This window comes from Sorex araneus, chromosome 3 (assembly GCF_027595985.1).
Source record: "Sorex araneus isolate mSorAra2 chromosome 3, mSorAra2.pri, whole genome shotgun sequence".
Classification (NCBI taxonomy): Eukaryota; Metazoa; Chordata; class Mammalia; order Eulipotyphla; family Soricidae; genus Sorex; species Sorex araneus.
Genome location: NC_073304.1, coordinates 119,580,012 through 119,592,321, shown reverse-complemented (window position 1 = coordinate 119,592,321; position 12,310 = coordinate 119,580,012). Strand labels below are relative to the sequence as shown.

Genomic DNA, 12,310 nt, shown 5'->3' with positions numbered 1-12,310 from the left:
ACGTGCCTCTCCTCTGCCTTCTCTTGGGGTACCCCATCCCAGCTCTCCCAGCTGCCAGCCTCCGAGGGCTTGGGGGTCCCTCCCTGTCGGCGGAACCGCCCCGCAGGTGGCAGGCAGCTGAGCCCTCGAGGGGCGGCGATGGAGCAGCTGTCCTGGGGACAAAGGGCTGGACCCCCTGCCCAGGTCACGGACATGGCCCTCTGTCCAGGGACTGCCCCAACCCTGCCTCTGTTTATTCTGTAAATGACGACCTGTACATACTGTTTGCCATTCTTATTGTAACAAAATTAATTTTTATGAAATAAATTATATTTCCTAGTCTAATAAAAAAAAGTCCAGGTTGTATTCTGTTTTCTCGATGGTCTATTGTTTTGCTGGGGAATCACACCCCACAGCGCTCAGAGATCACTCCTGGCCTGGCTCAGGGGACCGTATGTAGTTCCAGGGATCACACCTCCGTCCGCTGTGTGCGAGGCAAGCGCCCTGGCCCCGTACTACCTCCCTGGCCCTCGGTGCCGCCAGCCACAGGGCTGATGGTCCTGCTTTGGGGGGCACCTGCGGGTAGGGGTCAAGTGTCCTGGCTCTGGGCTCCGGGGGTGATCAAGTTCCACTGTGCTGCAGAAGGGGAGAACATGGTCCCGAGAGGGGTGGACAACCGTGTGGTCAGCGGGCCAGAGCCCCTGCTAGGCCTGCCACATCCCTGCACCACAGACAGTGCTCGTGGGCCTAAGCCTTGTGTGCTGGAGTCTCTGACCTGCACCCCCAGGCGAGGGACAGAAGGGAAGACTCAGCTGGCCCGAAGCCCCCCACAGGCCTGAAAAGTTCAGAGGGTTTATCCCACGCCGACCAGGTGAAAAGGGGGGCACAGGGTAGTCTGGGGTCATGTGACGCTGAGCCTGGGGCTGTCATGCACATCTGAGCAGGTCACGCACTTGGACGAGAGCATCTGCTAGCGAGGAGGCCCGTCCAGGTCCCGCACACGGAGGCGGGTGTGTGCACCATGAGAAGCTTCCAGCAGGGGGCAGCAGAGGCTCTCTTCTGCTCAAACCAAGCCTTGGTCCTTTTCCCACTGGTCTAGAGGGTGGTTTTTTCTCACTGGCGCACAGGGGCTGCAGGACTGGCCTGCTCACTGTCCCTGCTGAGGTCGCCCCTGCCTGCCCCACGAGCAGACTGCGTTGGCCTGAGCTGCAGCACGTACAAAGGCCCAGTGGTCCCATGAGAAAGACACGTGCTCCTCCAAACCCCAGAGTTCTGGGAGGCGGAGCCAAGGACAGCGGGTGGAACACTCACCTTGCACACTGCAGGTTCCATCCTGGCACCCCATACGGTCCCCCAGCACTGCCAGGAGTAACTCCTGAGTGCAGAGCCGGGAGTTACTCCTGAGTACTGCCAGCTGTGGCTCCCAAACCAAGTAGCACTGTAGCACTGTCGTCCCATTGTTCATCAATTTGCTCGAGCGGGCACCAGTAATGTCTCCATTGTGAGACTTGTTGTTACTGTTTTTGGCATAGAATACGCCACGGGTAGCTTGCCAGGCTCCGCCGTGCGGGCAGGATACTCTCGGTAACTTGCCGGGCTCTCGGAGAGGGGCGGAGGAATCGAACCCGGGTCCGCCGCATGCAAGGCAAATGCCCTACCTGCTGTGCTATCACTCCAGTCCACCAAACCAAGTATATATACCATTTGTATCAGAGTTCTAAGTGTGCATGGAGCGCCCCTTCCCCTCCTCCTGGTTCCTCACACCCACAGCCGCATCCTCGCATGAGCCCAGATGGCTCTCTGCCCCCCCAGGCACCCCCATGCCCCTGGGCTTGCAGACCCCTGAAGGCGTCTTCACGCAGTATTCCAAGTCAGAACTCACCATCTGCCTCATCGTGCCTCGGCGCCATGGTCCATCCGGTCGTCAGAGTCGCACTGCCTATCCCGCCCGCCCCTCTGCTCCCCCCACGGCAATCAGCTCCGGGCGGTTCCTGCTTTTGGTCGCCCGCCCAGCCCTCCCTGGCTCCCTGGCGTGCCTGCTTGTGCGTGTGCAGGCAGGAAGGCAGCCCGAGTAAGTGCGGGGTGCGGGCATGCGTGTGTGCAGAGGTATGTCCTTGCACACGTGTGCCCATCCGTGCAGGCCGACTGCGGGGAGGCTGCCCCAGCCCTGCTCTCCGGGGCTGGCCAGAGACGACCCCGGATGTCAGCCCCACCGCCCTGCTGGAGGGGAGGAACACGGAACGATGGACGTCCGGCCCGCACTGAGATGCTCGTCAGAGCAAAGCAGGGTCACCACCAGGATCTCCCGCAAGCCTGCAGGACAGTGCTCCAGGCCCAGCGGGAGAGGGAAGCCGGGGCAGAGTGCTCCCACCGAGCCCAGGAGGCTCACGGCCAGGGGGCAGCACGGGAAAGGGCAGCGGGCAGCCCCCAGCTGGGAAGAGCAGTGGGGTGAAGGGGGCCTAGCGGCTCTGCAAACCACTAGGCTCTGCAAACACGGGGCCCCGAAAGCTGCACCAGAGCAGGGGCCCCTCAGCCCGACACAACTGCCCATCACAGGCTACAGTGCCTTTTCTCTGAGCGGGGGTGTGGGGGGGTCGGAATCCCTCTTAAGGTTCCCCTGACAGTGCTGGGGGGTGGGGGGCAACCACAGCTCACCGACAGCCCGCAGACAGGGCAAGGAAGAGAGCAGATGCAGTCAGCACGCGTACAAGCCCTAATCCTGTCTTCCAAGGCCAGAGGGGTGGCGGGCGTGGGACCAGCGTCCCCTTCCTCTCCCAAGGAGGCGCATTCCTGATCTGACCAGATCCCAGACCCCGCTCTGCAGAGAAGCCCCTGGTTCTCGTGGCCGTGACGTCTACACTCACAGCAGAGACACAGTGCAATGTGTAATCGCTTGCCTTGCATGCAGCTGACCCGGGTTCAATCCTGGTCCCCCAAACCACACGAGGCACACCACCAGGTGTGGCCCCCAAACAGAAGTTGAGAACAACAGGCTGGGTTCACCAGCACCCTCCACCCACCACCCCCCCGCCCCTCCCCTGAGCTAGGGTGAGCTGGAAGTGCCAGGCTTCGGGACCTACGGGGGCTCCGGACACTGAGCTGGACCCACGGAGTCAAGGGCGGGCGTCTCCACTTGCCCGGGGGAGCCAGGACCGCCGCCCAGGGTCCTGGAGGGGGCTGGGGGCAGACTTGGAAGGATGGCGGATCCCTGGGGCGCCCCGAGCAGCCCGAGCACGGCAGTGCCAGTTAGCGGCACCAGGTGGCAGCAAGTGTCCGAGAGCGAGGCCCGCCGCCCCGCCCTCCAGCGCCTCGACTTCCTCCCCGGCCCAGGTCCAGGCGCTTCCGGCGTCCCACGTCCACACTCTGCCGGCCGCTCCCCGGGATGGACGCCCCGCGCGGGCTCTGGAGGCGGGACGCTTGCTTTGGATCTTGGCACCGAGATTCTGATATATTGGGGCTCTTTGGGTGGGGGACTGGCAGTTTGGGCCCTACCCAGTGATGTCCATCCCAGGCTGTGCAGGAGTGACCCCAGCGGGGCTGAGGGTCCAGCAGGGGCCTCGCCCCGCAGAGAGGTGGGGCCCTGCAGGCCCACTCCAGCCGGGTAGTAGAGGGGATTATTTTAGGTTTTATAAACGAAACAAAGATCCAACTTCTAAGCCTCCAAAACAATTTCACTCTCTCTCTCTCTCTGTCTCTTTCTCTGTCTCTCTATCTCTCTGTCTCTCTCTGTCTCTGTCTCTGTCTCTCTCCCCTTCTCTCTCTCTCCTCCTCTCCATCTCTCCCCCCTCCCTCCCTCATGGGGGTCTCGCTTCTTCCCTGGAAGGGAAGGGCTGGTGTGGCTAGCCTGGCTATCTGTGGCCTCATTTTGAGTTTTCTAACTTGCCTGCTGCCCCTCAGCTCCCAAAGGTGAGGCCAAGACTGACCGTGGGGACTCCAGGCCCCTCCTCTCCTAGCCCCTTCCGGACAGAGACGCCAGAATCAGGGTGCAAACCCAGACTTTTCTGACCCAGCCTGCTGGGGGTGAGTGTAGGGTGGGAGCCTGGGCAGCAGGCTGGGCCCTGAGAGCTGGATACACTGCAGGACCGGCCTCTGGGGCACGCTGGCATGGCTGACGCCAAGGGTGGCGGTTTCAAGGACCTGCCCTCTGCAAGGTCTTAGGACAGGACACTGGTCCCGCGAGACCTCCAGCCCTCCCACCCCCACCCCCACCCCAGGGCCCTGCTTCCTGCTTGTAACTGAGCTCAAGTTACAGTGCTTGACACGCAGGATCAGTTACTCAAGAGACAGTGAAACAGCAAGAAAAGGAGTTGGTGACCTGGGGCGATGCGGGCTGCCCTCAGCTGCAAGCTTGGGGGCTGTGAAGGGCGGGCCAGAAAGGCCAGTTAGAAGAAACTGGTGGTGGGCAAGGGGTGCGCGGGTCGCTGGCGTCCGTGGCTAATGGCCCCGCGGGATGATGGGTCTCTTCCTTGCAAAGTTTTGAGGTAACGCGTGTCAACGTGGTCTCCGGGGGTTGCATGATAACCTTGGGGAATCTGGTTCCAGAGGGTCTGAGGCTAGCCCTGCCCCACCCCACCCCTGCCCGGACCAGGTTCAGCATCAAACACACAGTGTGAGAACCTCTGTCCGGCTCCGAGAGGGTGACGGCGGGGCAGTGCTCGTCCACTTCCTGCGGATGGACAGCCGGCGCTCTCTGCCTGCAGCAGCGCTTCGGCCAAGCTCTGGCCTCCTGACCGACCCCCACCAGCCCCCAGAGGCGGGTGTGGCCGGGGTCAGCCACCCCTCGTGGCCGGCGTCACCTCCCTCCCTGAGCTTCGCGGGTGGCCCAGGGAGGAGCCCAGCCCCGGGCGTGCCATCCCGGCACCGAGTAGGGTCCCGGGGCCGTGCCAGGGGCCGTGGGCCCTGGGAGAGGCCCAAACAGACAAAGAGAGAGGGGTCTGGGTCTCGCGCCCCCTCGTCCCCCCGCCCGGGTCCCTTTTGCACCGGAGAAGAGCCCGCAGGAGGGGGGGCAGTGCTCGGCCCCTCTGGGCAGGGGGCAGCGGGGGCTCAGCGAGGTCGGGGTGGGACCCAGCAGGGGTGGGGAGCGCGGGGCGCACTGACCAGGACCCCCACCCCGCAGCGGCGCGAGGCAGGGCGGGGCGCCGGGAGCCGGGGGCGGGGGGCGGGGGGCGGGTGCGCGCGCCGGGCTGGGCCGGGCCGGGCCGGGCCGGGGCGGGGCGCGGGGCGGAGTCCGGCCGGGGCCCGTGGAGCCCGGAGGCGGCGGCGACAGCGGCGCGACAGTAAGTGTGGCCCGGGGACCCCCGCTGCCCCCCGACCCCCGCCCCCTCCCCTCCGCCCCGCCGCGGGGGGTCGCCCACCGGCAGGGGGCGCCCGCGGTCCGGGGCTGCCCGGCAGGTGGCCCGTCGCGGCGGGCTGTGTTGTTGGGGCGCACCCGGATGCTCAGGGCCGGCGCCGGCCCGGCACTCTGGGGTCACTCCTGGCGGGCCCGGGGGCGCCCTGTGGGGGCCGGGGGGGAGCCCGGGCCGGCCACGTGCAAGGCCAGCGCCTTCCCCGCGTCCCCGCGGTTCCGGGCCGAAGCTTGTTTTTGCCCCGGCACCCGGCACCCAGCACCCGGCACCCGGCACCCAGGGGAGAGCAGCACAGAGGGTCCCACCAGCCCGGACGGAGCCCGGCCCCAGCGCGCCCCCTGCAGCCGGCTCACCGAGAGAGAGAGAGACACACACACACACACACACACACACACACACAGAGTAGCCCATTACACACACACAGTAACCCCCTACACACACATCACACACACACATACACACACCACACACAGAGAGAGAGAGAGAGACACACACACACACACACACAGAGTAGCCCATTACACACACACAGTAACCCCCTACACACACATCACACAAACACATACACACACCACACAGAGAGAGAGAGAGAGAGACACACACACACACACACACACAGAGTAGCCCATTACACACACACAGTAACCCCCTACACACACATCACACACACACATACACACACCACAGAGAGAGAGAGAGAGACACACACACACACACACACACACAGAGTAGCCCATTACACACACACAGTAACCCCCTACACACACATCACACACACACATACACACACCACACAGAGAGAGAGAGAGAGAGAGAGAGGGAGGGAGGGAGGGAGGGAGGGAGGGAGGGAGGGAGAGAGAGAGAGAGAGAGAGAGGGAGGGAGGGAGGGAGGGAGTAGCCCATTACACACACACAGTAACCCCCTACACACACATCACACACACACATACACACACCACACACATACACACACCACACACACATACACTCACCACACACATACACTCACCACACACATACACTCACCACACACATACACTCACCACACACATACACTCACCACACACACACATACACTCACCACGCACACATACACTCACAACACACATATACACCCACACATAGTGAGCAAAACCCAGCCAGGTGTGTGGCCCAGGCAGGCCCGGGCCAGCCCTGCCCCGGGACACCGGGACACTCCCTTCCTCGCTTCTTCGTGGCCTTTCGTTTTCTTTCTCTTTTCACCAAAGCCAGCGGCTAGCTTCCGTCCAGAGTAACTGGAGTCTCACTCCAGTGCCCCAGGCTGCCCCCTGCCCTCTGGCAAACTCCGGCTCCTTCCTTCATAAGCTCAGTCAAGGCTGACCAAGCCCAGACAAATAAAACCCAAGCTAGACCAGGCCTGCCTGGTGTGGGTGCCCAGTGACACCCCCCCCAGTCCCTGGCCCCGCTGGCCCAGCGTCCACCCCGTGAGCACCCACCCCCGGCAGAGCATGTGGGAGGGTGCCCTTTGCTCTCTGTCTGCTGGTGGGTCATCGACATTGTTTACACTGGGCGGGGGATGCTCAGCGGTTGCCGGCTGTCGGGGGCTTTGCAGCACGGAGAAGCGAGCCTGGGTCGCCGCACGCCTGGAGAGCTGGTCCCTGGACATTTCTCAGGCCCCGTTTACATTTATAAACACGGAGTGTGTGTGTGTGTGTGTGTGTGTGTGTGTGTGTGAGAGAGAGAGAGAGAGAGAGAGAGAGAGTGTAGTGCGTGGCTGTGTGCACGTGTGTAGGTGCATGAATGTGTGTGTGTGCTTGTGTGTACATGTGCGTGGATATGCACGTGTGGCCAGAGGATGTGTCAGTGTGTCTGCACATGTTGTCGGTCTGCTGGTTCTGGGGTCTCTGGGAATTAAGGTCTGGAGGGGCCGGAGTGATAGCACAGTGGGGAGGGCCCTTGTTGTGCACCCAGGTTCGATCCCCGGCATCTCCTATGGTCCCGAGCATTGTCAGGAGTGATCTCTTAGTGCAGAGCCAGGAGTAAGCCCTGAGCACCACCAGGTGTGGTTCAGAAACAAAGCAAACAAAGCAAAAGCAAATGTGGGGGGACAGGGAGGACGGCTGGGGGTGGGAGAGAGCCTGGTGAGAGGAATGGACACTGGTGGGGCATGGGCGCTGGAACACTGACTGCCCGAGACTCAGCTGGGAGTGACCGTGTAAATCATGGTGCCTTAATTTAAAAAAAAAAAAAAAAGAGTAGGAACGGGATCCTCTCCCGAGAATTGTCGCTCTGAGCTTGGGCATCTGTTCCCAAGAAGGGACAAGGTCCTGGCCGCAGAACGCCCTCACTGGCCAGAGGGCCCTGTGCACTGTCCCCTCTGCTCCAGCCCCCTGGCTTCCAGGCCTGACCGGAGGAGGCCGGTACTTGGAGCAAGCGGACACTTGCTCTGTCCCTGAGTGCTCACGGACTCCAGGCTGTGTAACCCCACGCTTGCTGTCCGCTCACTGTGTGACCTGGGGCAAGTCACTCACCCTCTCTGAGCCTCAGCCTGTTCACCTGTGCAGACCTTAGCCTGGATTTCATCTTAGTGACTGGAGTCTTGACCTCTGCTGTGTGGGACTGCAGGGCGGGCACCCCCCCAGAGCTGGTCTCTCCGGACGCATCGCCACCGTATCAATGGCTTTTCTGAAACTGAGGCCCAGGGAGCACCTTCGGGCTCAAAAGAGACTTTCAGCACTTCTTTCCGTGGGGACAAGGAGGTAGGGCCAACCATGGTGCTGGAGGATTATTCCCAGCCAGGGCGAGGGGGTCTCTCACGGGCCCGTGCAGGGCTGGGGCTCCAGCCTGGGCTCTGGCATGACAGGGCATGCTCTGCCCACCGCGTGGTCCTCCCAGTCTGATGATGACAGTCCTCCCTGTTCCGGCTTGGGGTACTCGCACTCAGTGGTGCTCCGGGAAACTCACTGGGTGGTGTCTGTGGGTGCCAGGTGGTACCCAGCAGCAGGCCCGCTGCTCCGGGGGCAAAGCTTGCTAGCCTGTCAAGCCGTTCCCTGGCCTTCCTGCTGCTTCTCCCGGAAGAATGAAGATCAGGGCCAGTACCCGGAAGTAGGCTTCTGTTTTGAACCCAGACAAAAGTTACCTTTTTATTGAGGATATGCCTTTATCTGTATGAAGAACCAGCATGTCATTACAGCGTGTCTGGCTTTGTCATCTGAGCCCCCCTCCTGTGAGTCCCCTCCCCTTCCTCGCCACCCGGGCTCCCGACCCCGTTCCTTAGCTCAGGATAAATATCCTTGCTTTGCCCCATTTACTTTAGAATTTACATCCATGTAAAATTTCCATATGCATGTAATTAAATTTGTTCTCTTCTCTTGCTAATCTGTCTGCTGTCGATCTGATTTGTGGGGCGAGCCAGAACCCAGAGGAGGAGACACTTAGTCCTCTCTGCGCCCCCCCCGCCCCTCCACGGGACAAATTTAAGACCTTGTTCTCTTTTCGTGGCTTGGCAGAGCTCAGTCCAAGAGCTCGGGGAGCACTTCAGGTCAGTGCTTAGGGGCCTGCATGGTCCTGGGGCTTCCGAGTGCTGCTCCTGCCCTTTGAGTGATCTTCATGACCTGAGGTCTCATTCTTGACCTCTGAAAAGAGGAAGCAGTAATTCCTGCGCTGCCTAATGCCAGCGAATGCCGTGAGGTGCTCTGAAAGTGGAAGCCAGGTGTGGGGAGATGGCTGAAGTGGCTCGGCGTATTCCTGGCAGGTGGCAGCCTCAGTTCTATTCCTGGTACCCCCAGCACGGTCGGCTATGGCCCTGGCAATCAGCCTCGCCTGGTGTGGCCCCTGTAAAATAAACAAATAAATGGGGCGGGGGGGGCATTAAATAGCAGCTAAGGCCCTGAATGCATGTGACGGGTCTGTTCCTCCCACGGGGGGAAGGCGCCACGTGGCCCCACCGAAGCATCGGCCCCTCGTGTGAGCGGAGACGCCTTCCATGTTTGATTCACCAGGAGGCTCCTGCCAAGGGGACATCAGCATGTCCTCAGCATTATGGAAATCTCTCCCATCTATCAAGCGCCACCGCGTCCGTCCTAAGTGCTATATAGAGCAGAGACGAGCCGCCACCTCGCAGGCAGCCAGCAGGTGACAGGGCCGCGGGAAGTGCTGACGCCCCACAGCTGCGGCCTTGCCCGCCGGGGCAGTTCCAGAATCCTCGGGAAAGGCTTCCCTGGGCCTGCCGAGGGAGCCTTCCTCACCCGGGACCTTGGTTTGTCGGGCCCGGACCGGTGGGAGGTGGCAGGCGGGGCTTAATAGATGCGGGGATGGGAGGGAACACCCAGGCCTCCCCATACCGCCCTCAGTCTCCATCCTGCAGCTGTGCCTCACTGCCCATGGAATGGGGGCTGGGCGGTTGGAGGTCAGCTGAGGGCAGCTCTTGCTGCCATGAGTTATGCTTTTTCTCCTGATCCATGCGATTCCATTCATGCGCCTTTCTATTCTAGCTCGACTTTTTATTTGGGAGTGGGTCTGAACTGCCCGCAGTTCACACAGCTGTAAAGGCAGGCAGAGAATAAGGCCAGGCTGCCTCCCGCCCCCCACCTTCTCTCTTCACACAAATACACAGACACAAATGTTCGTGCTTACCTTGCTAGTGAGAGGCCCTGGGTTTGATCCCCAAGAGTGCGTGCATGCGCGCGCGCGCACACACACACACACACACACACACACACACACACCAGTCTCACAACATTGAAAGAGCATAGAGAGCCCTCGGCCCTCAGAGTTTTACTTCCATTTTGATGGCTGCCTGGGCATTTGGCTGCCTTGACCGTGGGCAGACCTTTGGAGAACAGCCACTTGGGTCCCGTGTCCTCTGCACACACTCCCTTGCATGCCCTGTATTTGCTTGTCCCTGTACTGTGCAAGCAGGTGTGGGGCCCCCTGAGCCTGGGAAATCCCATCTTTCTCCCTGATTCTTCTTTTTTTTTGGGGGGTGGAGCTTTTTGGGTCACACCCAGCGATGCACGGGGGTTACTCCTGGCTCTGCACTCAGGAATTACTCCTAGCGGTGCCTAGGGGACCATATGGGATGCTGGGACTCGAACCCGGGTCATCCTCGTGCAAGGCAAACGCCCTACCCGCTGTGCTATTGCTCCAGCCCCTTCTCCCTGATTCTTAAACTTGAAGTTGTCCCAACTCTCGGGGGGTGTGGGGGCGGGTGCCCGGAGGCCCCTGGGCGGGGGTCGGTCAGCTTGTTAGGTGAAGTGTCACCGGCCTCTTTCTTTCTGCTTTTCAGTGGCCCTTGTTCCAGAGGACACTTTCCATCACAGCACGAACTCTACCTACAGACCGGCGGGAAGCGGCCTCCTCGCTGACCAGGAGGCACTGCTTGAGAAGCTGCTGGACAGCCCCGCTCCCGCCTTGCAGAGGCCGGGAGACCGCTTCAATGGCGCCTACCTCATCTTCTTCAGCCTAGGCATCGGCGGGCTGCTGCCCTGGAACTTCTTTGTCACTGCCAAGGAGTACTGGATATTTAAGTTCAGCAACGGCTCCAGCCCCACACCGGGGAAGGACGCTGAGGGCTCCGACATCCTGGTAAGGCGGTTTCCAGGGGGGTGGTGGGGGGCAGGGGCAGCCCTGGAGGCTGCGGGGTGCGGGGCAGCTGTCTGGGCTCCGTCACTCCCGGGTCCCGCTGAGAACCTCATGCGGACTGGCCAGCTGACTTCCTCTCGGTTCTAAGCTAGGCTTTGTATTCGAGCCGCCCTGCATGCCAGGGGGAGAGGAAGCTGGCTAAGGCACAATCCCAGCCTCCAGACTGCTTCTGTTTAACTTGGAAGAAGATGCAAGGGATGCGGATAAGCAGTTTCTTATGGTCAATCCAGGAGCCCAGAGCTCTTGCCTCTAGAGGGCTGGAAGGGGGGACACAGGGCATTAGGTTATCTGCGAGTTACAGAAAATTCCAGAAGAGCACCAGCTTGGGCAAGATGAAGGGTAGTTCTTCCCTCACAGTCAAGTCTGAAGAGGCCAGGACTAGGGCTGGGTAATGTTTCATGCTGCCCAGCCACCTCATGTCGCTTCCACACTCAACAAAACCTGACACCCAGGGTGGCTATTGGAGCCCCATCTATTCCTCCACGGGAAAGAGGAGCGACTTCTTCCTGTTACCGAGGTAGCCCTCAGTTCTTATTGGTCAGAACTTGGGCATGTGACCTCCTTAGCCTCAAAGGAGTCTGGGAAACGTAGTCTTTCAGTGTAGTCTTGCTCCCCGAGATACCAGCTGAAACAGGGGGTTCTGTAGTTATGGGAACCACAGGGAAACGAATCCTTGGGAATAAGTAGGCACAGCACTGTGGGAGAGATTGCTGTCCCTTGGAGCAGAGGGGGTGAAGATGAGAGAAGCAAAGGCCTGGGCACAGGCAGGATGGAAGCAATGCTCAGATGGGTTTGAAAATAGAGAAGCTTCTAGTTTGGCTGGATGTGGGGTGTAAGGCTGGGACATAGAAGGCTGGAGCTCAGCATCAGGCCTTGGAGTCATTGCTCAGCCCTAATGTGGAGAATTTTCAATCGTGTTTGGTGGCAGTGGTGCCAGCTCCTCTGTGTGGAGCCTTCTGCTTTGTGGGGTGCCAGTGACATGGGGAGAGGGCTAACAGAAAAAGCTATTCTACCACTTGTTAAAGTGGTTAGGAAGACTTTAATCAGGACTCTTGCAATAAAGGAGAGAGATGGGGCTCAAGTTCAAATATTCGAGGGAAGAGGCAGTAGGTAGGCAGCGGGGAAAGAAGGGGTCACTGGATGGAATATTTCCAAAGGGAGGAGGAGGAGCTTTCTTCCTAAAGGCTGCAACAATCCAGGGTGCTAGTAGTGGTCTGGGGGCCATTGGAGTGGGGGGAGCTTTCTGTTCGTTCATTTAAAGCAGGTAGATTTCCAGGTGGTTGAAAGGTTTGTATTGGGGCCAAACCAGCAATGTTCAGGCCTTACTCCTGGCTCTGTGCTCAGGGGATCCTATGGGGTGCTGG

At 60.5% G+C, this 12,310-nt stretch overlaps 1 protein-coding gene across 1 annotated transcript in view; it reads left to right on the top strand.

Annotated features, from left to right (window-relative positions):
* The first annotated feature begins 5,206 nt into the window (after positions 1-5,206).
* Positions 5,207-12,310, top strand: part of SLC29A3 (solute carrier family 29 member 3) — a 42,127-nt gene continuing 35,023 nt past the window's right edge. The window contains exons 1-2 of the mRNA XM_055131903.1: positions 5,207-5,255; positions 10,591-10,889. Of these exons, the coding sequence (XP_054987878.1) occupies position 5,255; positions 10,591-10,889 (300 nt within the window). The 5' untranslated portion in view covers positions 5,207-5,254. The remainder of the gene's footprint in view (positions 5,256-10,590; positions 10,890-12,310) is intronic.